The 27,413-nt window shown below is 46.0% G+C and overlaps 7 protein-coding genes across 7 annotated transcripts; 3 read left to right on the top strand and 4 right to left on the bottom strand.

Moving 5' to 3' along the window:
* Positions 1 to 6,645: 6,645 nt before the first annotated feature.
* SODALDRAFT_378195 (hypothetical protein) lies at positions 6,646 to 7,723 on the bottom strand (the record flags this gene model as incomplete). Its single annotated transcript, XM_028614962.1, has 5 exons — positions 6,646 to 6,854; positions 6,991 to 7,003; positions 7,150 to 7,304; positions 7,376 to 7,471; positions 7,578 to 7,723. The coding sequence occupies 5 exons, from the start codon at positions 7,721 to 7,723 to the stop codon at positions 6,671 to 6,673; spliced, it is 594 nt and encodes a 197-aa protein (XP_028466881.1). The 3' UTR covers positions 6,646 to 6,670.
* A 993-nt stretch (positions 7,724 to 8,716) lies between these two features.
* On the bottom strand, positions 8,717 to 10,434 carry SODALDRAFT_378193 (hypothetical protein; the record flags this gene model as incomplete). Its single annotated transcript, XM_028614961.1, has 4 exons — positions 8,717 to 9,790; positions 9,952 to 10,014; positions 10,130 to 10,369; positions 10,423 to 10,434. The coding sequence occupies 4 exons, from the start codon at positions 10,432 to 10,434 to the stop codon at positions 8,717 to 8,719; spliced, it is 1,389 nt and encodes a 462-aa protein (XP_028466880.1).
* A 1,593-nt stretch (positions 10,435 to 12,027) lies between these two features.
* SODALDRAFT_332504 (hypothetical protein) lies at positions 12,028 to 12,332 on the top strand. Its single transcript, XM_028611735.1, has one exon. It carries the CDS (start codon positions 12,068 to 12,070, stop codon positions 12,299 to 12,301), a length of 234 nt encoding a protein of 77 aa, XP_028466879.1. The 5' UTR covers positions 12,028 to 12,067; the 3' UTR covers positions 12,302 to 12,332.
* Positions 12,333 to 14,322: 1,990 nt separating this feature from the next.
* On the bottom strand, positions 14,323 to 16,371 carry SODALDRAFT_332503 (cytochrome P450). The gene is made up of 4 exons (XM_028611734.1): positions 16,106 to 16,371; positions 15,839 to 16,011; positions 15,519 to 15,774; positions 14,323 to 15,446 (listed from the first exon to the last, which is right to left on the bottom strand). The coding sequence occupies exons 1-4, from the start codon at positions 16,275 to 16,277 to the stop codon at positions 14,449 to 14,451; spliced, it is 1,599 nt and encodes a 532-aa protein (XP_028466878.1). The 5' UTR covers positions 16,278 to 16,371; the 3' UTR covers positions 14,323 to 14,448.
* A 5,432-nt stretch (positions 16,372 to 21,803) lies between these two features.
* On the top strand, positions 21,804 to 24,211 carry SODALDRAFT_378191 (hypothetical protein; the record flags this gene model as incomplete). The annotated part of the gene is made up of 12 exons (XM_028614960.1): positions 21,804 to 22,414; positions 22,493 to 22,563; positions 22,627 to 22,706; positions 22,776 to 22,811; positions 22,911 to 23,005; positions 23,071 to 23,290; positions 23,353 to 23,434; positions 23,492 to 23,611; positions 23,733 to 23,831; positions 23,927 to 24,031; positions 24,100 to 24,118; positions 24,192 to 24,211. Exons 1-12 carry the CDS (start codon positions 22,198 to 22,200, stop codon positions 24,209 to 24,211), a joined length of 1,164 nt encoding a protein of 387 aa, XP_028466877.1. The 5' UTR covers positions 21,804 to 22,197.
* A 161-nt stretch (positions 24,212 to 24,372) lies between these two features.
* SODALDRAFT_332502 (hypothetical protein) lies at positions 24,373 to 25,510 on the top strand. Its single transcript, XM_028611733.1, has 3 exons — positions 24,373 to 24,679; positions 24,725 to 24,901; positions 24,955 to 25,510. The coding sequence occupies exons 1-3, from the start codon at positions 24,506 to 24,508 to the stop codon at positions 25,201 to 25,203; spliced, it is 600 nt and encodes a 199-aa protein (XP_028466876.1). The 5' UTR covers positions 24,373 to 24,505; the 3' UTR covers positions 25,204 to 25,510.
* SODALDRAFT_378189 (hypothetical protein) lies at positions 25,271 to 27,413 on the bottom strand (the record flags this gene model as incomplete). Its single annotated transcript, XM_028614959.1, has 7 exons — positions 27,088 to 27,413; positions 26,936 to 27,028; positions 26,855 to 26,895; positions 26,767 to 26,772; positions 26,188 to 26,659; positions 25,909 to 26,120; positions 25,271 to 25,842 (listed from the first exon to the last, which is right to left on the bottom strand). The coding sequence occupies exons 1-7, from the start codon at positions 27,111 to 27,113 to the stop codon at positions 25,271 to 25,273; spliced, it is 1,422 nt and encodes a 473-aa protein (XP_028466875.1). The 5' UTR covers positions 27,114 to 27,413.

The following is a 27,413-nucleotide window of genomic DNA, read 5'->3' as shown; positions in this document are numbered from 1 at the left end:
AAGCGTCGGGTGTCTGCGGATTACCTAGATATAATAAAGCTTAGAGTGACTGAATTCGGTATATTAGGGAGGGTTAAGCTAGACGGATAGACGTCGTTATAACTAAGATATAAGACCTCCGAGTATTAGCGATAAATACCCTAGTGGTAGTAGAGGTTCCCTAGAGCCGCGATAATCCTGCTCTAGTAGTCCTTCTTAGTACTTTAAATCTTTATAGAGGTTTATCTAATCCGTGTTAAGTCGACTTACCGTTCCCTAATATATAACCGATAAAGTATATTCTTCCCTTAAACGTATTTCGGAGTAGTATCGTAATATAGATAAATAAAGGATAAAATCTCCGCGTAGTCTTAGCTATAGCCCTTAGGATAGTTATAAAGCTTAAAGGAAAGTAGCTCCTAGACGCGATGTCCACGACTCTTATAATAAAGCCAGGTAATCTAGGTATCTCTATTACGGTAAAGCTGGAACTAGTCGAATTAAGCTAGTGCCCCTATTTATAAGAGTTCTATAACGTCTTATATTCCGTAGAGTATCGAAGGGTAAAACTACGATAATAATATCTATATATCCTATACCTTATATAAAGGACTTTATAGAAGATCTTTTATTACCTTACTAAATACACTTCTATAAAATATCTATTATATAGGGTATAGGATATACGCCTTTTCGGAGATAATAGATTAGCTTTCTTAGTTAGTAGTAATAGCTTATTTATATAAGGGCGCGCCGCTAGTATTATATTTATAAAGTCGGATATACTACGCGTGTTCTAAGATTCCCTAAATCACTCTTTTATTACTCTGTATAGGTAGTACTAAGGCTATTATAAAATAGAAAAAAGGGGTTATATAAGGGTGTTATCGTTAGTTACTAATCCTAGTTCGAATAGAGAATCTTACGTATAACTAGAGCGAGGGTAGAATAAAGTAAGGCTTAACTCTCTAACCAGTTACTAATAAGCCTGCCCCTCCCTCTTTAGCCTTACCCCCGGGCCTAAGTATCTAGGTCCTATTACGTGCTAATATAATACCTAAGGCTAAAATTAGCTAATAAGGATTTTCCTAAATTATAATCTCTACAGATAAGAGTAAGTCTTAAATCTAACCCTCTAACTCCTAATATATTAACTCGGAGTCTCGGATACTACTGGAGGAATATAAATACCTTATAAGGAGTATTTCTCCTCCGTTATTATAGACCGTAGATAAACACTTAGCTAAAGGGTGCCCGTAGTCTACCGGTTAACTCTAGCAGGTTATAGGCGGACTTCTAGGCTCGGTATATACCTAATATATTACGCCTCTACACTATCCGAATCTCGATATATCTAGCGAGATAGATATAGAGTATACTCTTATTATACCCCTAGTGCTATCTTTAGTTCGAGTAACTAGTAGATAACTATCCGTTAACCCTTATACTCCTCGTATCTATAGTAGACGAACCTAGAGCCTAGTCTCTAGTTAATGCACCGCGGCCTGTAGCCTCCTAGCCCCTATGCTCCACTTATAACGTACCTACCTAAACACACGGAATTCTCGTAATCTAAGGAAGGTGTATATACGAGGGTAGGAGGGTAAGAGGAAAGGCGGGAAGAAAGAGGGGGGTGGGGGTTATCCAGGAATCAAGGACTTATCACTTAGGAGCTCCCAGTAAGAGGGGCGTGAACACGCCCTCCCGCGAGGGTGCTTATCCTTACTTCGGGACAGACATTCACCTCGGAGCATTAAAGTCAATATTCACCACTAAGACTATCTTAGCTTTATATAGATCTCTGTTACTCAAAAGTCCTATATATAGTCTTGCGGTGGCCCGTTTCCCCTGGTTGCATAGCCTTTTTACGCATTATTTGCTATATATTAATAATACTATTTAATAGAGGATATAGTAGCGCTGATTATCTAGTCTGCTATCGAGCTAGCGGTAATAATCGTTTGTATCGGAATCCTAATTCTACGACCCTCCTATCGCCGCGTCCTCCGAGATTCTAATGGCTCCGAGAGCCTTTACTGGAATCAAAGAAAAGTCGGAGATATTAGTAATAATAACATTACCAACAGCACCGGGCAGCGTCAACAGTTCAGAGAGAGCGACGAGTGCATTTTGAATATCCTATCAACTAATAATAGCATCGAGTTAAGCACCTAGGACCTAGAGACCGGCGTCGAATAGTACGACTTAGCGGATAGCGTCCACCTCTTTTTCTTTTATTTCTTATCTTTATTACCCCTTATTTCTTTATTTCCCTTTATAAGTCTAGACAGAAATTCCGACTAGAGTTAATTATAAAAAAATCAAGTATATATATAATGCCTTCGCTCTAATATAGTCACCAGGAAGGTCTTTTAGTAATAACTTTATATCGTGATTATTGAACTATATAGTCTAATACTTTAACTAACCGAGATAGGACACCCTAAGTACTTACCTTAGGTAACGAGGCAAAATTCTTTATTCGAGCTCTAAGTCTAATATTACTCCTAAGTCCCCGAATAAATAAACGGATATAAAGTCTTTTTCCTTCCCGTATTATATATTTTATAGTGGCCGGTGCCGTTTTCGATATATATTAGTCTAGAATCTTAAACTGCCCTAGAATAAACGTTCTCTTAATAATATCCTACGGGTATAGGAAAGACCAGTTATACGCCCCCCCGTGTAAGCCTATAGGCAATACTAGATAAGAAAAATAAAGCTATATAGGGTTATATACTAATATATATAGCTTATAGTAATATATAGCGTATTAGTAGGCGCTATAAAGCCGTTATTGGCTAGAGCTTCTAAACGATATCGTATAGAAAGAGTATAGGCATAGAAACGGCGCTATTAAGAAACGGGTATACGTACCTGGAAATAAAAGACAGATAGGTGACTTCGTACGCTGTCTAGGGTTCTATCTCTAGGGTAATATCTATTCCTTACCGGGTATACTTCTAAGCCGTACATTTCCACTACTCTATATACCAGGCCACTTTTATCTCCTAAATATAAAAGGCCTATAGGCACTAACTCCAGAATATTTTCCTGTTCTCTTATAGTAACTAATTCTACGCACGACTATATTATATAGTCTTTTACACCTTTCTATTTTCTTTCTAAGATCCCTTCTATCCTATACTAAATTATAGCAGAGACACACCCAGTGCCTATATAGTGTAAGGTCGTCTTGCTTTATATCAGAGATATACGTGGTCATACTTTTATCGACGACTTTAGCTATATCTTTATCGATAATAACTATAATCTTCACCACGTCTTCGTCCACCCTATACCGGAAGCCGTCTAATTCCGTATACGACTTAAAGTAATAGAATCCGTGGCACCGTAGATAAAGGAGATCACCATAGATAATATTATATACACTATATAAGTATAACGCGTTAATAATTCTAACTTAGAAGAAAGACTAGAGCTTATATATTCTAGTAACCCTATCGCTGACCACTTTTAGCGATTTACTCCTTATACTTAGTTCTCTCCTTACCCCCCTATAGCTGGAGTCGCCTATAAAGTAATTAGTTTCTTTAACACGAAGAAGCCGACATAGGTGTAACTGGATAGTGGTGAACGCCTTAAATAGGAGTATATTTCTGACTCTACGGGGTATAGCCGTGCGGTTACTCGGTTCACTCTTTCGGTAAAGGAGAAGATAATTAATATATTATTTTATACCGACGATAGAACACCTATTTAAACCACTGTCCCGTGTTTTGTTTCGTCAGGACTAGCCTAGATAGTAAATTCTAGTATACTCTCTGTCTTCGTCTTAAATAATCTAAGAAAACTAAAGGATACCTAGCGTATTTATTTTCGCTAAATAATAGATATAATACGTCTATAGTACAACTTACGATGGCCTATGTATAGGGTAGAGTGCCCCCGAGCCTTACGGTAAAAGACTGGGTATCCTAAGGTCTTAAGCTTCCCGTATAAATAGGTAAGGAGCGATTTAGGGTGGTCGAAGCGTTTATAATAGTCGGCGAAGTCGCTATGTTTCGTGCGTGGTATATACGGCTAGTAGCTCCCCGGTATAATAAGTGCTAGGGGGAAGAGTAGTGAGTTCTAAGAATTTCGGTACCCGTTAGGACTACTTGTTCCTCGTAGTCAGTCAGAGAAGGTAGAACTAACAGAAAAAAAAGAACTAACGGTACCTTACCCTAATACGTAAAAACGTGTTTTCCCATAGTAAACGCCCTCCTTCTATATTACGATATTATAATAATAACTCAATTAATTCCATCGATCCTTTAATCACCTTAAAGAGCGAAAGCAGGCGTGTATTATACGTTATTTTTTAGTTATACTACGATACGTTATTGCCGGCCAGTCCTAAGGACCTTTTTCTCCATATATTACCAGCAGTTATAGTAGCAGATCTAAGTCGTTATATCTTCCACAACATATTACGTCCGCTCTTAAAAGTAGTCTCTTTGGATTCCTCGGGTCGAATACTATACAAATATCAAGTAATTCTTCCCGTCAAAGCTAATTCTACGACCCAGCAGTCAAGACAATTCGTGCGTTATTACAGTGGCAGACTTACAAGTCCACGATCACGTGCCTCACACACATCCAGGCCTCGTTAACGCCCAGTATCAAATACAATAACAATAACCTCTTTACGATTATATAATAGGAATCTACAGTATAATCAGTACGATTAAGATACTACTCTGTAATAATATTTATACTACTGGACGTAGTAGTGCTGGTAATCCTTAAGAAGAAGGGGACGAGAATGCTTTTATATATATACTTATAGCTCTATAAGTAAAAAAGTATAGATAGGTACACCAAAGTACTTAGTATCTTTGGTTCCTACTTTTCAATTTAGTTCTACCTTTCCTGACTAACTACGAGGAACGAGTAGTCCTGACGGGTAGTCCTAATCTATACGGTGTACCTATACTCTCCCGTATACCTACCCGGGTACGAATGTACCTTTGATATAATTAAACAGGGGTTAGAGTGTACGTGTAAACTGCAGGACGCGTACTAATTTAGCGTCGAAATCAGAATACACGCTAGTTTAGCGCCGGGAAGGGTAAGGATTATTAGGAATTTTATAAGGGGAAGGGATATTCCACCAAACATTGCCTTTTGACCTTTCGTGTATACATAAGTACCGGAAGTTTAGTCATGTACGAGAGTGTGCATGTTGGCCCGAGTCCCACATGACACCTGGCAGTGCATAGAATGCCTAGAATAGTAGTACACGGTCCTGAAAACCGTTCAAGACTTCAAGCCCAATAGGTTAAGCGTATACCTGTTGTGGGGTCACGCACAACGTTGGTCAAAGCTTGGGCTTACTTCGACAACCAAGGCACATGCAACGGGGCGCAACACGGAAAGCATCTAATCGTGTTAATAGCTATGTTAGAGTCGTTGAGGAATACCAGAGACTCTGGTTACCAAGGACTAAAGCAATACTTGTGCATATTTGCACCTCCGCAGTTACGGACTTACGTCGATAGGGGCTATTATTATATCGAACGTCACGGCAAGTCGCCCTTCGTCTGTTCGGATTCAAGATAGATTGCCTCCACAGGATGCTGGAAATTTTCAGGGCGGGCCAGGACCCACGTAGAGCTGTGGGGAGACCTGGATCCGTGGACTATTCACCTCTTGCTGGATATCCCGTCACCTAGCCTCCCAATTGCATATAAAATAATTAATTGGCGTGAGGTGCGTGAAGGATTTTCTCGGGCCAAAGTATATGAGGAAGGTGAATCTAACTGGGCAAGAAAATAAGGGCACTATCTAGGTAGGATCTCTTACTGGCCGTCTAGAGCTAGAGGTGGGCAGTCGATGGATGGATGATCCCTACTACACTGGCGACTATTAGAATCAAAACATCAGTGTCCCTTGCCCCTGCGGATCGACGCTCTGGTCGGTTGGGTTACTCAAAGATCAGCTTTACTAAAAGTAGACGACTTCTGTATCTTTAGCTGAGAAATTTGGGAACATGGTATTTCTCCCTGTCTATCCTAGCAGTTGCCTCGTCGGCAGACCCAATCGGGAAAAGAATTAGCTAGACTATGCGATTTATTAATTCGCTAGATGCACAGAAGCAAGTCTAGACTTCTCTTGAAATTATGATATTGGCTCGCTGTAACAGCAGTGCTCTTTGGACAAGGACTCGCTGATAGAGCGGGAGGATCTCACCTGGGCTTGGCTACTGGGAAGGTTATCACCCAGGGGTGGCTGGGTCAATGCAAGCCTCATCACGTCTGTTGGCACATCGGCATAAAGGTAACTCGTGGTCAGTTGCACGTTGCCGGTGAGTGTTGCTGTAATAAGCGGCTCTATTCAAGCGGACTGCCTGGGTGGCCTGCTTCTGGGTATGTTATTTTCCCGGCACATTCGTAGGTTGGCATTTCCTAGCCACGAACAGCAACATGACTACACTGCTGCTAGGGTCGGACACGCTGCGATCAGACATGGGACACCATCACCAGCAGACTTAGCGCCTCCTTCTGTCGGGGGCCTGGGATTCGGTACGCATTCGGGGTGTCAATGAAAGAGATTCATGCTAGAGGCGTGTAACAGGAGTGACTCACACGGCACCTCGCTGAAGAGGACCATCATGCAAAAAAAACCAGGACCCGCTTGTGAAATTGTGTTTTCTGCCAATTTCACGTCTGAAAAATCTCATATCGGCTTATGCGATTGTGTCTCTTTCGTCGTCATGCGCTGGGGGCGTATCCTCCAGAGCTGCGCGGTACCGAGGCTGTCGTCCATCCGCAAATTCTTCCTCGGCACACGGAAGCAGGCAAGTGATGTCGCTCGCAGTAAGCGACGTAGGAGACTTTGTTCCATAGTGTAAGTTGTCCCGGGAGTACTGACTATGAAGCATCCACTTCACCACATGGTTAGCTCAGCCCGGAATCCAGTTGGCAGTAGTTCCTTAAGACTCACTAAGGTCCGACGGGCAGACTCGGCATTAATAATCTACTCCTTAGTTGCGTTGTTGGACAGTACGTAGGTTTCTTCCCTATGGAGATGCATCAACAGGGCTAATCTTGTCGCGATACCTAGGTTAATCTTACTTCAGGATCTTTACCGGCATAGTCTACTGGGTAGATAAAATACGAATAAAGACTGGAAAGGAAAAGAATTCTAATTCAACAAAGAGAACACTGATGCTGGCTAGTCTGGAGGCGTGCTGCAGCAGCAGATGCGACCGCTCTTGGTTCGCTTTCTTGGTGACCTCTCTGTGGTCGGCCAGTGTCATTCGTGCCTTCTCGAGAACCTGAATCGACAACCAGAGCTTGTAATCAAGCCCGGTCGTCTCTCTACACAAGCAGCAGCAGCTCGCGCGACGCTGACTCGTTAGCGTGGCCGTTTGGCCGCCATAATATGTCACTCACCGGGTCGGCGACTAGACCGCCATTCTCCGCGACCTGGCCATTGCCGCGTGCTATCGCCAGTGGCCGATTCATTTTCGCCAGGTATATCGTGACTGGGGGTATAAGAAAATTAGAAATAGAGGTCGACTGGGGAGGAGTCGCTTCGACTACGGCCTGTATGGTCTGCATCCGTGGCCCGTGGCCACTATTTTATGCTACGGTTCGGCATCCTCGTCAGCGACCCTCCTATGCTTGTCCCAGAATTCGGCCCCGTTACAAAGCGTCCTGCGCTGCGTCGAGCGCCCGTGGTGTCTCTCTTCTACTTTCCTGGGGGCTTCGTCCGGGTGCAACTTGGGTATATCCATGGCAAGCCTTACGGGAAAACCCAATATATAGAAAAAGCCAGTTGCCTTCGATCAGTATCTCTGGGTTTTATTGGTCGATTGGCTTGGGAGGAGAGTATCAGAAGGGCGAGCTAAGCGGGGTTAGCTGTCTGTCTCTCGGGGGACGAAACGCTCCAAAGCGGCCGCCACTGCCCCTTACCCTTCCCTTTCCCCAAGACTTGATTGGTTGGGCTGTGCCAGCGGCGGCCGTCCGTCCATGGGTTGGAGCTAGCAGTATATCCGAGGTTATACAGTGCTGAGGGTCATTTTCGAAATTTCGAAACGGAGGGGTTTACGTTGAATTGCCTCCGGAAAGGTCGCTATAGATTGATAAATAACGAACTATGCCTCAATATGGAGATAGACATAGCGGATGGCAAACTTGCATGCTCTAAGCCCGTGAACTGGTCGCCTGAAGCCGTCGACTTCTTGGCCATGACTATGGATTGGTCTGCCACGAAACTGCAAAAGGTATCTCATCCTTTCCTCCCTAGCTGGCGAGCCTAACTGACTGATTAGCATCCGCTTTTAAGAAATAAAGCGCGGATTTCGGAGTTGATGCCTCTGGTTTCTCTAGCACAGGTATCTGCTACTAGATTCTACGACGTGCAGAGCAAGGCGAGATCATAGCGATGTCTCTTAGATACCTCAGACCCCCTAGATCCGTCTCGTGTCTAACGCCCCGTCGAACTCGATGAGCGGCTTCGCAAGTTGATGCGGTCGAGGATGCTACTCGTTCCAAGTTCTCTTCAAACACAGCTAGGCTAACAAAAAGAGGTTCCACTCCATCAGTTGCCAGCCACGCGCTCCTCGATAGAGGACGCCTAAGACCTGTACCCTACCATCGAGAAGAACAAGAACGGACGAGGTCTTCATCGTCAAGCCGACTATTACAGTCCGCTTCCCGCTTTGCCTCCCCTCCTCCTCCCCATTTCCCCTCTTCATCCCTTCTCTCCCCTCACTCCCCTTCCCTCTTCATCCCCTTTCCGTCCCTTCCTCTTCTTTTCCATTCCGTCCCTCCCCTCCTCGTAAGAAGGCTTTGATTCTTGCGACGCCTTGCCGATCCCCTTCCGTTGTTTCGGCCTTCTCCTTATCGACCCAGCCATCGGTATAACCACCTCCAAAGTCGATGATCCAGATGTTATCCTTCCCGTCGACTAAGATGTTTTCTGGCTTCGCATCTCCCCAGACGAGACCAGCCTTATGTAGTTCAGCGACGCATGCATCCAACTCGCATGCCCAGCGAAAAAGTGTGTCAGGGGAGCAACCTCCGCGACGGACCCTGCTAGACAGAGTCCCCATCCACTTCGGTCGGTTCGTCTCGATGAAGGTAAGTAAGATCCCAACAAGTCGTGCCGGGATGGTACTTGGTTCCACATCACCGCCGCAAGGTGTCCGATCGTCGCTGTCCACCACGACTCCACGTAGGCGGCAGATTCGTAGGTCGTGCTGAATTCGTCTTGATGTAAAGGCATTTTGGATTTGTTTATACGTACGAAGCTCCGTAAAGTTTGCTCCGGGGGGGCGGGCAGACTGTTGCCATCTCTTGAAGAAGTATGGTTCGCCGTCGATCAAAACTTTCTCTGGGCCGCTCAATCGAGTATCTTGCTCTGGGGGAGCAGGAAGGCAAATTTGGCTTGACGGATAAATGTTCGTCACCCAGTCCCCAAGATCCGCTAGTTCGGGCCATTGATGCGTATAGTCTCCAGGAAGGGACTCTTTCGATTCTTTGAGTTTCGGAGTTATTTCCGTGTCTTCCGGATCCGCTATCGCCTCAAGAACGAAGTACCTTGGATACAGGTAGTCGGAGAGGAGATAGCCTTGATCTGGAGGTACCAAGCTCTCCATTAGAGGCTCGAACGGCTTAATCAGCTGGTGCACCGCTAACGGATTGCCAGCCTCCTCGTAGTCGTTCGACAATTGGCGATATTTGTCAAAGAGGTTAGAAGGTGAAATGTTTCTGGGTGAATACCGGATACAGAATACGCTACCAAGACACCGAACAGAGAGTTCAAAGTCTCCTACCTCTGCTGCACCTGGCGTCAGATGCTGAAGGTGGAATTTTGGCATGGCTAACAATACGGGAAGAAGTATATTGAATTAAGAGTGAATTGGAGAGGAAAAGCTGTGCCATACATAGTGGGGGCCATTCTCCTTAATACCCTTTAAAGACGACCCTGCTTCCTGACTTGGCGCAACCGGCTACGTACAGCCAGAAATAAAAGAGGCAAGGCGTTGGCACCCTCTTCTGACGCATGCAGCCGAACCATCACCTAGGACAAACAAGACTGTCAATTCTCGCCTCTGTTGCTGTATTCAGGGGTTCCCTTACATTGGATCACCTTCACTCTTCCCCTTCGATTTCGAACAATACTCTCTACCGCAGACACCAGACCGGTAACGCGTTGCAGTTGATGCTGGGGGTGTGCAACGAAGCTTTATGGTCGTCCCTTGCATATACGGCGCATCGTCACAATCAGCCGGGTCCAGCGGAACCCATTCCACGTCGCTCTTATGGCCGCAAGCATATTGATATTGGAATTTCTGGCACTTAAGGTGGAAGGCTGAAGATTGTCTTAACCTAGCAAGGAGGCAGATAGTGGCGAGGTTGGAGAATTTGGTCATATGCTCGAAAGATAGGCACTCAGGCAGTGGACTTTATATAGGCATCCAAGAGCAACCTTGTTCAGCATTGTGCACCCCATGTATTGCGTTCCTCTCCTATACATTACTCTATATGGGTAATACTGCGATGCAGAGCTGGCAAAGCCTGAACACTATAATATGAATGCAAATCTTGCTTGAATTGGATTCCTAACTTGCGCAGGGATGGACTACCTAGTAGCCGGATATGCCACGCTGCAAGCCTGGTTGGTTAAGCAGGTACACCACCATAGTCTCGCCAAGGCATGGAGTATGTGGACAGTAGTTCCGGTATCAGCTATTCTAGGAAGGATCAAGAAGGTCGAACTTAGGCAGGCCCGTAATGAATGATTTTGTTGCTTTCCTTGTTCCGTTTACTAAGGGGCGATCCGATAGTAAGGTCTGCTTGGATAGGAGCTAGATCTCGAAGCAGAGACTTAAGGGCTGTAAAGACCGGCTCCGGCGTACCTTTACCTCCTCCTCGAGCTGCTAAATACGCTAAGGTAGTGGGAGCCTAGTGGCGGATATATAGAGGTGCTTAGCGTAGGCATAGTCGTTAAAAATCCATCGATTCGTAGAGCTGGCATTATAGGATGTTAGGAGATTCTTAAGAGATAAGATCCCGAATTCTTCCTAAATAAGTCCTAATCCGCGCTAAACCCGATTAAATAGTGTTAGGTTAAACGCTATCTAATAGAGTTTAGCGTTCTGTTTTAGTAGACGTGGCGTAGGTCTATATACCCTAAAATAGATCTTAAGGCCGCGACTTATCACCGTCCTAAGCTTAGCGAAGTGGCGTTAGGACTAGTCCAGATATAATATAATATACCCTTAATTACAGGATATATTATTCTAGTACTACGTTTAAGGTAAGGGAAGGTCCAGAATATAAGTTTAAAAAAGGGGTGCTACCTAATAACCTGTAAATAATGGACTAACTAAAAAAACGGCGACTAGGGTGCTATACGGGTGCTCCTTAACGACGGATAAGGGTAGCGCCTTAGTGTAGGGTGTATTATTCTATACCCTGCGGCGCTGTGCGTGATTCTATACTCTATACTACCTATTATTAGCACCTTAGAGCAGAATCGGGATACTAACAATAGCTTCACCCAAGAGGTCCTCCAGAAAACTCCGAAATTCTTCCTAAAGGAGATTCAATCCGCGCTAAACCCTATTTAATAGCGTTCGACCGAACGCTGCTCAATAGGGTTAGCGTTCTATAGGAATACTATATCGGATATCTAGGGGAAGCCCCTGCCTCCCCAGTAACCAACCCATTCTAATATCAGAATATAAATAAGGTACGCGGAATTATGTATTCTAAGAAGAATATCTTTTACTCTGCGAAAATATAGAACTATAGAGTAAAGTAGGGGGAAATAAGTGTGGATATATAGGATCGATATATTCTCGCTGGTTGGACACAATAAGGGATGTCACACCTCGATAGGTGCCAACAAGGTGAGAACCATGCTGCCCTGTTCCTGACAGAGCCATGGCCTCTGACAAATCCAGTTCAATGATCAGCCGAATAGTTCATCATCCAATTCGGTGTATATATGTCTGGACGCCTTGCACAGCGCACGAACTGGACTTCCGCAAGATCTCCGCATACGGCCCTGGCGACCACTGCACCTCCCCACAGCCACGTCAGTTGCCTTGTTGCCTCTTTTCATCCCGATGCAGGAATCTCTCGACCTTGTTTTGTGGCTGCGAGTCGGCTCCTTTTGTTCCACCGTGCGCCTTAGTATCTTTAGCTTCACGCTTGTGGTCATTTCAAGACGACGACACAACCACGTAAGCACCAGAACGGAGACCTTTCCATCGCTCACCGTCTATTTTAGTCACCCAAAAGCTCTCGAAATTTTCTGGATCTCCGACTTTCCGCTACCGCCCTTTTCGCCACCGGTTTAGTCTATATAAAGAAGGGAATTGATATACACGCATGATACTTTTGATAACTTTTCTCTCAGGAAGCTTTCCTGCCGCATCTGCAACGACTCGAAGACGCAGGTCGACGTGTAAAAGCAGGGGTGGTAATGTGAGTTGGTTCCTAGGCGACACCATGTTGGTCAGTAGATTCGGCGTGAGGTGGTGGACCAGGATTAATAATGTGCATATGCTTCGTAATGACATGCTAACCTCCGGACGTTGCCCTCGCTAATATAGGCACGATCCGCGGTCGGTTATGGATATCTCGACTATGCTAACCCCCCTAACCCATGATTACACGCTATTCCTTTCCTGGAGGAGGGTATTTCCCCTCTCTAAAAGTGGTTTTAACTATAACCTCTCTAAATACGTCTAAAGTAAGCGCCTATCACTTAGTTACCGAAACTTATCCTGATCCTTATATACTTGAACTTAGCTATAATAAATCTTCGCAGGCACTAACTATATAGTAAGCCATTATACCACTAGTATATATCCTAACTTAGGGCACGTATTTAATATAACGGTGATAAGACGCGCGGCCTTAAGACCCACTTCGGGGTATATATACCTAAGCCGTATCTCCTAAAATAGAACGCTAAGCCCTATTAAATAGCGTTTAACCTAATACTAATCAATCGGGTTTAGCGTGGATTATAACTCTTTTAGGAAGAATTCGGAATCTTTAGAGAATCTCCTAGTATCCTATAATACTAGCCCCACGAATTAATAGATTTTTTAGCGATAACTATACCTACGCCGGGTACCTCTATATAACCGCTACTAGGCTCTTACTACCTTAGTGTATTTAGCGGCTTAAGGAGGAGGTAAAGGTACGCCGGAGCCGGTCTTCGCGGCCTCTAGGTCTTCGCTTTAAGATCTAGCTCCTATCCGAGCAGACCTTACTACCGGACCGTCCCTCGGTAAACATAAACGGATAAAGAAAATCAACGGAATCATTCTTTAACGGCCTACCCAAGATAGAGGCTAAGCGGTGCAAGAAAAGGGAGAGTCTTTGCTTATCTACGGCAGACGACATTCTTCGCGTGGTTGACTACTTGACGACAATCCGACTGGACAATAATGGTTGCTCTAGAACACATGCTACAGAGCCAACTCTGTAACTGCAACTTGCTTTGACTGCCTTTGGACGGAATGTTAGCACCAATCTAGCACCAGAAAGCATTCGTCAGAAGACCTACCGTTTCCTTTCTCTTATATTCCTGGCGGCATGCTGTGTGGCGATATATCTAGGCCATCCCGAAGATTTGGTTAATAATTCCAGACTCTTTGCTTGTTTCTCCTTTCTACCCTCGGTCTAGGTCTTATAATATCCTTTATTTGGCTTTTTTGCTAGCTTGTATGAACTCTTCCTACGACCTAGACTACTATTGGAGTGCTTACTCTATAATAGGTCAAGCAGAACTTCGTTTCACCTCTTCAGATTGCGCCACGATGCCACCAGGCTAACTATTTTACAGGATATTATCCCTGGCAGGGAGATGAGCCTGGCAGCCGGAAGTTCGGACAGGAGGTGGCGAGTTAATTCCGTGGGACGTGCAGGCTTTCTAGGATGTCGAATATTGTTTAACTAACTGCATTACGGTTAGTTAACAGCGATCACTAGTCGTATCGCGTGATGATTATATCTAGAGGAACTGTGATTATAAGGGTAATGGGGCTATGCTGAAAGCGTAACGATAGCGTATATAGAGGTTAATAATATGGTAATATGATGCTAAGAAGCGGCATTAAACTGGCGAGCCGTTGAATTTTATCAGGTTCGGCTATAAGGGATGTTCTCGCCTAGCTATTGAATAAATATCTTATTACACTGCACTATCGTACCATTCGATATACTAGTCGCGGACGATGGTTACTCCACCGAGAAGTATATCAATATCGAGCTGGGTGAAGAATGGGCAGGTTATTCACGGACATCTCACACTACTATATTTTAACCGAATTTACTCCTAAATTCTTTGTTATGAATGAATTGAATGTGAGCAGGCATTTGATAATTACATTCTCACTATCTTTATAACCCGGGAATATGGAAACAGATTGACCTGCCAATTGATATGTACATACATCTTATCAATAAAATAACGAATACCCTTTTAACACCTTCATGGTTGCCTCTTCATCATCCTAACCTTAAGGCCCTCCTGACGAATGAACCAGCTGTTAGTGACTCTCCACTGCTTAGGATCAACTAACTCAATCTTAAAGCGCGTGATAAGCGTAACTAAAACCTTATACACCTGGAACAGAGCCATGTCCTTCCCAATGCAGACACGGCTTCCGCCTCCAAACGACAGATTGTGCTTGTTCATATCCTTCAGGCGACTTTGAAACGCCTCCTCGGTCTCATCGCCTTTCTCGTCACGCAACCAGCGCTCCGGGCGGAACTTATCCGGATCTTCGCCGTAGATAGTCGGATTGCGGTTAGTGATATAAGGATTCATGCCGATGACTACCCCCCCGGGAATGTAGTCGCCGTTGCGGAGATTGACACCGCCTCGAGGGACGTAACGCTTCAGCGGCATGGAGACGCCAGGGAGGACACGGATGGCCTCGCGGATGACGGCATCGACGTACGGTAGGGCGCGGGCATCCTTGTAAGTAGCGGGCGTATGGAGGTTGTGCGCCAGTATCTCGGCCGTCAGCTTCTCCCAGACGCTGGGATTCTTGAGGGAGTGGTAGAATGCGCTGCAAATAGTGCTGGCGGTCGTGTCGGCGCCGGCGATCATGTTGATCATTAGCCACGAGATGATTTGCTGTTCGGTGACCCTGTCCGGGTTGAGTTCCATGGCCTTAATGAAATGGTCTAGGAAGTCGGGCGTCTTCGGGTCGTGATAGCCGCTGTCTTTGCCCCCAGACCAATCATTGAGGCGATAATTGAGGCGCTGGACGCAAATGTCGGTGATGGTGTTGAACCCGGGCGGGCCCATACGCAAGAAGGGGTTCTTGTCAAAGAAGTAGTCGAGGAAGGGCATTGCGCCGACGACGACAAAGTAGTCCATTGCCTTCTTGGCGTTTCGAAGAGTGCCGTCGAAGTCGCAGCCCTTCGCGAGGTAGCCGATAGGCTCAGAGAACGTGACGGCACCGATAACGTCCCAGGCGTCTGCGGCATATTCAGCAATCTGACCGGTTTCTTTATTAAATATCGATTAATCGGAAGGGAAAGCGAACGCACAGTATAAAATCCAGTCGCTAAGGTCGAACTCATTGGGCGCTTCCGCACCCCCCAAGCATCGAGTCTCTAGCTGGCTGCACAGCATCTCGATCATCGTGTTCATGTGTGGTTCGAGGTCGGCAATGCTGGCTGTGGAGTAATGCTTGGCGATCGGCCCTTTTTCCTTCTTATGCTTCTTTGGGTCGGTCTGGCTGAAGAGATTGTAGACAATCTGGCCATCGTCCATGAGGGCGCTGCTGCCGTGATAGAACTCGGTCTGCCAAGGTATCGTCAGCGACGATATCAACCACAAAATATCCATTTACGACTATGCAACATACCTTCGGCCAGCCGTTCCTAATGTGGAATATGGTACACATTAACTCCGGTAAGTCAACATCGATCATGTTAGGCCCAGTGCGAACAATCGGCCCATGCTTCTGGTGAAGCCTATATAGCTCAAGGTGCGAGTCACCTGTCCAGGACTGGTAAAGATACCATAGCCTGGTCCATCCTAGAGGGACAAAGTCAATAATAGGGACTTCGCCATCGGAGGCTTGCTGAACAAGATTTGAAACTGAAAAGCGACAAAGGGGGTAGCGACTTGCTTGCAAAGAACGGTCCGGGATATTTTCTCAACGGCGAAGTGAAGTAGGAGTAGAGGTTCCAAAAACAGCATGTCGCGATAAACATCAGAAGGGCCGATACCCCCTTCGAGAATACCACGACAACATTATTGTCCCTGGACGAGACTGGGGAGTTTCCCAAGACGTCCGACATGGCTGATTCCTAGAAAACAAGAAACGGCAACGAATACCTCAAAATGCTCAACGCCAAAGCCTGATAATAGATGTGGCAAAATAAGAAAGCGTTCTTCTCAATGTTTCGATGGTCCCCTGCAAGGATGGGCGAGAATATACCTTTATGTACTCTGTATGGTACCATAGATGAAAGGGTAGCATGGCTTTGTGCTCCCCAGAAGGCCCGGACTTACACCACACAGGAGGAGCGCTTGTGCCGAGTGTGCGGGGAGTCGACTCCCTTGCCCTGGTTCCTTGGCGTGGTGTTATTGATGGAACTTAACTCCATCACCCACCCTCATTTTCTTAGTCGACCTCCGGGTACAAGGGATACGCCCCCGGTCCGCGGAAGGGGCGGACTAGCATTAATCTGGAACCCAGGGCCAGTGGCATACACGGCACGTAACCTCTTGAACACGCCAGGGTGGATTTAGTAGATGACGAGATCAGATTTGTTATGGTCTTGATCCATGTTCTGCCCCTTGTTCCTTGCTTCCAACCTGGGGGCGGGGTGTTCTAATGTTCCACCCATTCACTGCCTCCGTAGCAGAATATTGTTTAGTCCCAGGTTTTTATCGTTGTAATATCCTAACAGTAGGGTTAATCTAGCGCCCAAGACTCGAGACTCAATGGGTGCGATATGCAGAGTTGAGGAAAATAGGTAGTGGTAGCGCATAACCGCCTTATTGTCCCGTTGTACTCTCAAGCACGCTAAGTGTCTTCATCACTACTCCCTTGGAGATAACGAGTGTATGGGAGTTCTGGGCCTGTCTTAGCAAGTGCAACTGCATTCCGCAAGGAATTTGTCGTGTAGCCACTAGGAACAAGCCTAGGAAACCAAGGCAGCAAGGTAGGAGCTTCTCATGCTATCCTGCAACTTCCGTTGGATGTTCCCGCCGGGGGTGAATAAATCCATCTGCCGATATCGTGCTGTTGGTCTGGTGTGACGAGACCCCTGGAACCTTCGTTGTTCTGAAGCTCTTATCCATGACTCGGGAATAGAACTATGTCACTGAAGTACCTAGACCCGGAACTGCTTCGATGTCGCTGTCCGAGGAATTAGTAGGACGAAGATCCAGCCGTATTGCCCCTTACTGCTCGATATATAGTCCGAATATATATACCGACCCGGCCTAACTCTATACGTCCGGTTTAAGAATTAGACGTAACACTTAGCTTTCCCTAAGGACTAATCCCTAGAATATTAGTATTTCTTACGATTTCGACTTAAGATAACCCTGCTTAGATAACTCTAGCTATATACTATCCTAGACCGTTTTATAATACGTTAAGATAATCGACCCTAGGGGTAATAGCCTAATAGCGCTTAGTATTATATAGTTATTAACGGCCGTGACGCTTATATTCGTTATTATCCGAGTAATTACGAGGTAGTTTATTATCTATAAGCTCGGTATAGACGATTATATCTACGTCTTAGCAGGAGTAAGTACCTTTCTAGATAAGCCGACTAAAAGTCTAGTAATTTATATTTTCGTACGTTAACGTAGTATTTAGTTACTCCCTAGATCTTCCTCCTACTCTACGTAACCTTTATCTAAAAGTCACTACACTATAGCTTCGGCCTATCTATCGCTAAGATCTTAGAAATAGGAACGATATAAGATATAGCGAACGCTATATACTAGGAGATAATCGGCTAGATATTCGCCGTTATCGGTATAGCCGTCTTTAAAGTATCGCTTAGTTTCTTACTATGTTATCTTATTATAGTGTTTTAGTATAAGATCGTAATCTAGGTAGTTATAAACGTGTTAATATTAGTCTCGATCCTAATAGCTATTATATTTTGGCTATAATACTAGCCCGTCAAGGCTATTTATAAACCCCCTCTTTAAGCGGCTACTACTTATAATATTAAGATTACTCCTTTCGCCGTTATATTAGGTAGTAAGTCGTGTCGGCGATCTAAGACTCGGAACGACGCATTAAAACTAAGCACGTGGTAGTCTTCTATATTATTACTGATTTTTTCTTCGCGTTATTCCCTTATATATTTATTTAGAACTTTAATATACCGAAGTAGGAGAAGATTACTATTATAGGTAGTATAAGTTTAGGTATTATATAACGATCTCTCTTAGTCTTCTTTCCGACTATACGATAACTAATATATACCGTAGTGCTAGAGTAGCCGGTATCGTATATACCTATAACATAGCCTCCGGCTTCACCGAGAACTATATAAGTAAGCCCCTTAGTCTATCGGCCTAGCTATAAAGTCTATACTCTAATATTACCGAATAGAGGACACCATGCCCCTAATTATCTAGTCCGCCGTTAAACTAGCCGTGATAATAGTATATATAGGAATCCTAATCCTCCGCCCTCTTTACCGCCGTGTCTTCCACGGTACTAACGGCTCGGAGAACTATAGACTAGGCTATAACCTAAGCGGTATTAAGGTTATTATAAATACGGCTAGGAGTATTAGTAAGGAGTATATCCTAGAGACTATAGGCCGTGAAAGCGAGTCGGCGAGCGATAATAATAATAATAATAGTAACGAGGAGACTACCTAGTAGTTAGAGAGCGGCGACGGATAGGCAGGGTACTAGATACACACTAAGGAGGTTAATAAGGTTAAGTAAAATAAGTGGTGATACGGCGTAATACGACGCGTGCGATCACGTAAAAAGTAATCGCCGTAGGCGATTTTAACCTAAGTCCGGAAGGAAACCTAAATGCCCTTATCCGCCCGCCTTATAGCCGTATATTATTACTCGATCTTCGGGCTAGTAAGGACTAGACCCTGTTAATGCCAGCCTGCAGGCGTACTATGCCCTCTTCCCTAGTATAGGTGAGGGTGGAGGAGGAAACCCTATTATTTACTCTTCTTTATCTTTATCTTTTCTTCTTTTTCCCATTTCTTTTTATCATCTCATTTTATTTCAAATTCCTTTTTATCCTCTTATTTTATTTCTTCCTTTTCTTCTCTTCTTCCCTTATTACTCTATTTCCCTGTAGATAGATAAGCCGAAGTTATGCTTAATCTCTATCCTTATTACTACACGAGATAAGGTCACCTCCTATTATCTTATTATAGGCTAGGCGATAGGCGAAATAGATTAGGGCTGTTAAGTTAGTAAGACTAGAGAATTCTAACTTAAGCTAGTAATAGTTAAATAGTAGTAAGAGGATAATCCCGGCCCGCGATACTAATAATATAGCCGTGTAAGCTTCTTCTAACTAGCTAGAATCGTATATAAACAGGATAACGTAGAGGGATATAAAATAGTTATTAAGCGGTCTCTACCGGGGTATTCCGTATTAATCGCCCGACTCGCGTAGAATACCTTAAAGTAATCACTACGGATAGTATCGCTTACTACGCTTACGACGCTATAGACCGAACTATGCTAGAGAACTATACTCCTCGCCTTATATCCGACTAAGAAGTGATAAAGGAATTAATTAAACGAACGGGGTTATAGGTCCACTCCTAAGCAGCAAAGAACTATAAAGTATTATACGTAAGCATATATAACAGGGCATAACACGGAAAGTATCTAATCGTGTTAATAGCTACGTTAGAGTCCTTGAGGAATACTAAAGACTCTAGTTACTAAGGACTAAAGTAATACTTATATATATTTACACCTCCGTAGTTACGGACTTACGTTAATAGGGGCTATTATTATATCGAATATCACGGTAAGTCACTCTTCGTCTATTCGGATTAAAGATAGATTACCTCTATAGGATACTAAAACTTTTTAGGGCTAGGAGCCACGTAGAGCTATAGGGAGACCTGGATCCGTAGACTATTCACCTCTTACTGGATATCCCGTTACCTAGCCTCCTGATTATATATGAAATAATTAATTAGCGTATAGTGTATAAAGGCTTTTCTCGTGCTAATATATACAAGGAAGGCGAATCTCACTAGGTAAGAAAATAAAAGCACTATCTAGGTAGGATCTCTTACTAGCCGACTAGAGCTAAAGGTGGGTAGTCGATAGATAGATAATCCCTACTATACTAGCGATTATTAGAATCAAAATATTAGTGTCCTATATCCCTTACCCGTGCGGATTAACGCTCTAATCGGTTAGGTTACTTAAAGATTAGCTTTACTGAAAGTAGACGACTTCTGTATCTTTAGCTAGGAGATTTAGGAATATAGTATTTCTCCCTGCCTATCCTAGTAGTTACCTCGTCGGCAGACCTAATCGGGAAAAGTATTAGCTAGACTATACGGTTTATTATTTCCCTAGACGTATAGAAGTAAGTCTAGACTTCTCTTAAGATTACGATATTAGCTCGCTATAATAGTAGTGCTTTTTAGATAAGGACTCGCTAATCGAGCGAGAGGATCTTACCTAGGCTTAGCTACTAGGAAAGTTATTACCTAGGGGTGGCTCGGTTAATATAAGCCTTATCACGTCTATTAGCATATCGGGATAAAGGTAACTCGTGGTTATTTATATATTGCCGGTGATTATGGCTATAATAAGCGGCTCTATTTAAGCGGACTGCCTAGGTAGCCTGCTTCTAGGTATATTAATTTTCCGGTATATTCGTGGGCTAGCGTTTCCTAGCCACGAATAGTAATATAACTATACCCTTCCTAGTCTTTGGGTGCTACTACTATAGTTAGAAGCGCTACAGTTAGGTATAGGACACCGTTACTAGTAGACTTAGTGCTTTATTCTGCTAGGGCCCTGGGATTCGGTATGTACTCGGGGTATTAATAAAAAAAAAATTATACTAGAGGCGAGTAATAGGGGTGAGTCACACGGCGCCTCGCTAAAGATAACGATTATATATAAAAAACCAGGACCCCCTTATACTATTACGTTTTCTGCTAGTTCTATATCTATAAAATTATATCTCGGCTTATACGATTATATCGTAAAATAGCCGATCTAGCTAATTCGGGGGCTAATTTCTGGGTAACGGCTATTTTTAGGGTTATAGTATAAGAGGATCGATATAAGTTTCTTAGAAGATTATAGCGTGTAGGAGTATAACTAACCAAAGCTAGAAGGGTGAGCACTGCTGAATATGCCGAGTAGGTTATTATCTACGGCACACCCTCTTATAATCTTCTTGCATAGTGCCGACCAGGTACTCTGTATGATGGCCTGGTAGACGAAGGGTGTTAACTAGGTGTTAACTGGGTGTTCGTGAAGAGTAGGTTACTAGGGATACAGGGGCCCGTCCTGGATATCAGTGATATGACTCCTGAATACATGTCTTACCCACGTCTCCCAAAACAAAGCGCTAACCCTATTAAGTAGTGTTCGATCAAACACTATTACACGATGTGGGGTTACTGATCTACCTCGCGAAAACTTCACGTTATGAGAAAAGCCTTGGCTTCCGCTCCGCTTACATGATTGCTCCGGAGCATCAGGCTTGGGAAAGTCGACGTGAACGTTGACGACTACACGTCTTCAGCTCCATTCATGCACCTCACGGACGCTCAAGCCATCTACTATCCCTGTCATCCAAATCCCCTGTCCTCCAAATCCCCTTTCTGCAGACGTCAGGCTTCTCCTGGAGTCACGACCATGATCCTGGCCGATAGGCCATCCTTGGCCCAGCCTTTGTGTTGTCGAGTGGCCGTCGGATAGGTCGTGAACGACATGGGCCGTTGACGGGATTATGTCCAGGATCTCGGCCCCATACTTGCTGGGCGAGCCAACCGCAGACGTGGCTCGCTCGTTGTGACTATTGATGGATGCGGTACACATCCCCAGCTAGTGCAGCGAGTGGCGATGTGGCGGCCAAGCAAGAGACGAGATTTCACGTCCTCTGTATAGTCTCGTAAAGCTCTCTTCCTTCACAATGCGCGCCATCACCTCTTAGCTGGCACCGGCAAACGAGCCCAGAGCTATGCATGCCGGATTTGAGATTCTGTCGACACCTCCATTATGCACCGTTTCAATCTGGGCCGTCTTGACCATGGGTTAACCTACAAGCTTCAACACACTCCCCGACGCTTCCATGACAGGGAGGGAGACGAGATCGCTTGTGCTCGGGAGACCGTCGACGAAGCCCGGAAGAACCTCGCCAGGACAGCGCTCGACCTTTTTCACCTAGCGCAGGATCAAGGGGTCGCAACAGTAGAGCAGGGCGAGAAGCGGGCCCGTAAGAGAGTAAGAAGGTTATGAGCAGAGTGGCGGAGGAACTGGTCCTATTGGGCAAAGATTAACACGGACGTCATAGGGAGGGCAGAGGAAATCCATAGAGTTTTGAATGCCATTGCCTACGTGAATCTTCCGACTAAGAATCCCCTGGTGAGATAAGGTCTACTTGGATGTGATTGCTGCCGAGTGCTGTGGAGCTCAAACTGAGCATAGGATGATGGTGATTATGTAAACCGCCTAGCCTACATCCGCCCGGAAGGAGTTGGCAAGGCTACGAGCGCATCTCGATACATGTCGGTTACCCAGGAAGCTAAGTTTTCTGTGAGAAGTTGTGGAGATGAGACCTGGTCTTGTTCACGGAGGCCATCCGATACCGAATTCGCTCAAGGATCATGCATGTAAGTCACATAGTAGCTCCTGGCCAACTGTTCGTTCTCGGCCGCTTGTCTTGACGATCCATGGAGTTGGAGGGCAGTTGGCTGAGCTGAGCTCCCGAGTCTGGCGAGAAACGGCCGCGATGGTGGTCAAGCCGCATACAGGCTAGATGGGCAGCAGAGGTTGCTTCTGGCAGGTTATGGTGTAGTTGTCAATGGTACTATGCATGACGGCAGGACCGGCCGGTGATGTATCGCCCATGCCCAAGCTCGCCATGTCAAGGGAGTCGACAAGGCACGAGAAGTTCGGCTACCCCAGACATCCTGTACCTCGTCCGGAGGGTCAACAGATATAAAGACCCCGCCCTTTTCGCCGTCAAGTTCAGGATCTCATCAACCGCACCATCCAGGCCCCAAGTGCCAGCAGCTCTGCCGGTCATAGCTCTCTTGTATTATCTCTTGGTCTACGACACTTCCATCATTGCAGACCCAACAAGGACCCTGTAAGAGAACTTAGAACAGATACTGCAACATTCATAATGTCTTGCTAACGCTCGTTCTCAAGGCCGAGTCTCCCGTCGTCATTATCGAAGTTCTTCCAGAAGGACCACATCCTCTGCCGTATTATAATCATCTACATCTTGGACGTACGAAGAACACTATACGAGATATATTCATTCTCACCCACAAACATGCCTCACAAGGAGGACCAAGACAAGAAGCACCGCACTCCTACCCCTCCTCCGCCTACACTCCTCCCCGCCTTTCTCCCCCGCCACCCTCTCCCACTCCTCCACCAGAAAATGGCGAAGGAGATAGACCGAGTTTTGATATGGACGATGTCCTAGAGGAACCGAACATAGATATCGGATTCAAATGATCCAAGGTAATACCAGTTGCGCCTCCGACTCAAGCATCTGACTCTGACCGCAAGACTTCAACCAGGCGCCCGACCATATATATCATCGAAAAGAAACCTCTCGGAAGGAAACCTTGGATCGGAGCAATTGGAGTATGGAATTTCAAAATGGTCACTCGCTACATGTTGGTTATTAAGACGAGGTAGAACCCTGTTTCTCCTACTCGGATATGGCCGTTATATAGTCAGCAGCTATGCCCGGATAAGCGGGGTTTGGCAGGCCGCCGACGCGCTCGAACATTTATCCGGACCGCCCCACTTCGCCAATGCCGAGACATTGACTGCTGTCCCCAAATTTCCCACTTCTGCTCTTCAACCTCTATCTGTACTTGCTGGCCGGCCTTTACAGATGGCGGTTCTTCTGCTAATGTGCTATTGTGCCCCTCTGTCTAGGCTGAATACCTCATAACCGGTTCTGTTTACCTATAGTAGCCCCCCAGTGCTCAGCTTCATCTGGGTTGCGACTCGATCCTGAATTGCCCAAGGAGCTCAGTTTGTTCCATGAACGTGATGGACTTTGCGGCTGCTTTATGCTCGATCTGTCCTAGTCGATAGGTCTAACAAGGTTGTTTGTGAACAGCTGTGATCCACGTGATGCATGCATGTGACCCGATCATTAACCGGGAGGTGCCTGACGAGATCTACAGCTGACAATCTACGGTTCGGGCGCAATAGCCACCCCACCTGACGCTTTTAGGCCGACTCTAATGGAAATTCGAAATTGTGTATAAACAAGCACTTCCATAAAACTTCTGCCCGTGGAAATTTCTATGATGATTATCGAAGAATAAGATTCATCATGCTCCTATTCACCCGCAATGATGAGTTGCACGAAGAGCTGAAAAAACGTGCAGCGCAAGTCCAAACCCGGTTCGAAGACATGAATTCTGTCCCGAACGTGAAGGGAATATTGAGACTACCGGGCCTTCCGGCAATTGCACTTGAGCTCGTCAGGTTCCTCTACGATAGAAAGGTGCGTTTCACACCTTGTTGCAAGGTCATTACTAAAGGCATCCAGCGAGAGCACATTAACGACTGGGCAAAGGAGAGTGGAATACGCATTCATGACAAAGCCAGGCTCGGTCCCCAAGTAGTTTGGCTCCACAAGGTTCCGGTTGGAGCTAACAGACTCTTGATTTCGGTCGTTATCCCAAAACCCAGTCAAGACAAGAAGACAGAAGCAGCAACCCAGCAGGTAGGGCTCATACCGAGGTACTGTTTGGTGCAGGCGCTGAATTCACAATATAGGCTGTCATTCCTCAGCAAAACGAATTGCGGTCCAAGGTCCGCGTTAAAAGGCCAATTGCCGAGGGGCTTGGAGCTTGGTCTTTACTTGATCTGGAGGTCGGCGACGTTATCATCCTGGAAGGAAACGAGGAACTTCTTATTCAGAGCTCTAAGAACGACACCATAGAGGCTCGGGGAATATGCTTGCTTTCGGCTCAACACGACACATGTCTGGTAGAGAAAGGAAAAGGGGGCTGGGCGATGCAGTGATGAAGTGAGGAAGCCGCGAACACAAAGGGATGTTGCTGGTCTATTGGGGTTCATTGAATGGAGAGGCTCATAAGGGTAGATCCGACGGCTGGGTCTCGAGAATTGCATCCATGTCCCACGACTGGAGAACAGCGTCCATATCATGTCCGAGAAGAGTGTCTGGGTCCCTTGAGGTGTCATTATCGCCAAATAAATGCAGTGTCGATGTCTGATGAGGGATTGCGGAGCTTGGCTGAGCGTTTTGGTCGCTGAGTGAGCCAAGACAGAGGAATCCACGCACTTTGTCCCTCCTGCTACTGTCGGCGTCCAGCCCTGCATAATGAATACCAGCGACGTACGATTCATTGTCATTTACGCCCGGTGTAGCTCTCTCTACGGCGCCTGGCGAATGTTCCATCTCAATAGGTTGGGTTGGAACATTGTCGGCAGCATGCGAGAAGCCAGTCGCCGAAGCCGGGCATTCCTCTGTCGTGGCTGGTCTCAAACCTTCACCTTGTCCCGTACGAGCAGGGGAACATTGCGTGGAAGGAAGGTCTTGACGTCGGTTCTCAGCTCGGAGGCCCTCGTCGTTTCTTCTGTATCCCTCAACGCCCGTGAGCACATCCATATTAAAGAAGTTAGAGGCGTGGGAACAGGTGCCTGTCGAGGGATGAATGAGTCCATCTAACCTCCTGACCAGCGAATCAGTTTGACACAGGGACTCACTATTCCAGACACCAGAGTTGCCACCCTGGCTGATGTGACTTGCCTCCTGCGCCCAGCGCCCTCCTCCGTTTTCCAGGATGCTCGAGTCTGCGGCTGCCCCGCTATCTTGAGCTTCGAGTGATGCGTCTTGTGCGCCTTGGGATTGTTCTGCCTGAAACGCCCGTGAAGTACGTGGGTTGGAATTCACGTTGCTGATAGCCTCTTGTAAAGTACTGACAAGCATGTCTTTCCCACCCGGTCCTACCCATTGTGCTAATAACTCTATCATATGTGAGAGACCGCTGCAGCTGGGACGAGATCAAATACATACCGCAAATAAACCGCAGGCCGTGTGTAGGACATTCGATAAATAGGATTGCCATGACTCTGCCTACCTGTTCTATGGTGGGAGGCAATATGATCGGCATATCTTTCGTGCCGTTGGGATGCCTTTTGAGCTTTCTGAGTACGCTGGGTGTTCCTCTCATAGCGATGACTGTCGCTTCACTGGGTAAGAACTGTATTGTCGCCGCACTTTCCTTGTCTCCCGTGTCATACAGCTCCTGGAACACTCTCCGAACATTTGAAGCCCTCGAACCCTTTATGCTCCATTCTTTCCCGCTCTGAAGTAAGTTGTATGCCTTCAGGCTATCTTGTTCATCACTGCGTCGCTTCTCTTCTTCAGCATCTGCTGGGGAGTGTTTGGGGGGACGGCCTATTCTAGGCATTTGATCCATCGTGCTTGCGGTCAAGCAGGCTCGGGGGCAGAGAGCTGGCAAGCAAGGCGAGCGATTAGGGGCGTGATGAGATGTAAGAGCAACCCGACCGCGGCAAGTAGGTTGTACCGCGTATTATGAAGAACGCGTAGTGACGGCCCACTCTTCACTAGGGCACGGTGTGTGTCCACAGGAACCCACCTGCCGATCCCGCGTACGCGAGCCGCCTGATCATTAGTACATGTACATACTGGGGTGCTCCCTTTTTCTCCGAAAAATGGCTGAACCAGCACTTTTGGGGAAAAGTGCGGATTACACGTCCCGCTAGTCACGCAGCCAGATCACTAGTCGCGCCTTCGCCTCGGGCACCGTGTCCCTGGCACTTGGACGCAAACCAGACAAACTGGTCCGTCTTCGCTGCCTGCCTAAAGAAGTGACAAGTCGCATAAGGCTAGACTAACACTTATAAGAACAAAAGCCAAACGCATCATCCCGCGAGTATGTGTCCATCGTTCTTTCTCATCGACCAAGCATCAACCATGCCGACCGAGAATCGCTCGACGACGCGTCTCCAAAAAGTGGACAACCTCCCGGGGGCATGCAGACACGGTCGAGCTTCCTTCTCTCAAGTCGGATGATGCACTGTGCTCGACGCCCCACCGCTCGACGATGGTGTGCTCTGGCATTCTACGACTTGAACCTCTCTTAACCCGAAGACGAGCTGTTCAAGAGATCAGCCAATGCCTATCAATCCAATCTTAGCCAGCTTTTAGCCGCGGACGCGCAGTCCTAGAAAGCGTCAAACCTCCT

Source organism: Sodiomyces alkalinus (assembly GCF_003711515.1).
Source record: "Sodiomyces alkalinus F11 unplaced genomic scaffold SODALscaffold_4, whole genome shotgun sequence".
NCBI classification, from domain to species: Eukaryota; Fungi; Ascomycota; class Sordariomycetes; order Glomerellales; family Plectosphaerellaceae; genus Sodiomyces; species Sodiomyces alkalinus.
The sequence above is the reverse complement of the archived record's forward strand: the minus strand, read 5'-3'. Positions and strand labels throughout refer to the sequence as shown.

What these genes read in the sequence shown, in the direction of transcription:
- SODALDRAFT_332504 (XM_028611735.1), top strand. Translation starts at nt 12,068, where the DNA reads ATGCAGGAATCTCTCGACCTTGTTTTGTGGCTGCGAGTCGGCTCCTTT.
- SODALDRAFT_332503 (XM_028611734.1), bottom strand. Translation starts at nt 16,277, where the DNA reads ATGTCGGACGTCTTGGGAAACTCCCCAGTCTCGTCCAGGGACAATAAT. An exon ending in TTAGGAACGGCTGGCCGAAG is followed by an intron (nt 15,775 to 15,838) that starts GTATGTTGCATA and finishes ATACCTTGGCAG; the next exon opens with ACCGAGTTCTATCACGGCAG. An exon ending in TAGCGACTGGATTTTATACT is followed by an intron (nt 15,447 to 15,518) that starts GTGCGTTCGCTT and finishes AATATGCCGCAG; the next exon opens with ACGCCTGGGACGTTATCGGT.
- SODALDRAFT_332502 (XM_028611733.1), top strand. Translation starts at nt 24,506, where the DNA reads ATGCTCCTATTCACCCGCAATGATGAGTTGCACGAAGAGCTGAAAAAA. An exon ending in GGTTCCTCTACGATAGAAAG is followed by an intron (nt 24,680 to 24,724) that starts GTGCGTTTCACA and finishes AAAGGCATCCAG; the next exon opens with CGAGAGCACATTAACGACTG. An exon ending in CAGAAGCAGCAACCCAGCAG is followed by an intron (nt 24,902 to 24,954) that starts GTAGGGCTCATA and finishes TTCACAATATAG; the next exon opens with GCTGTCATTCCTCAGCAAAA.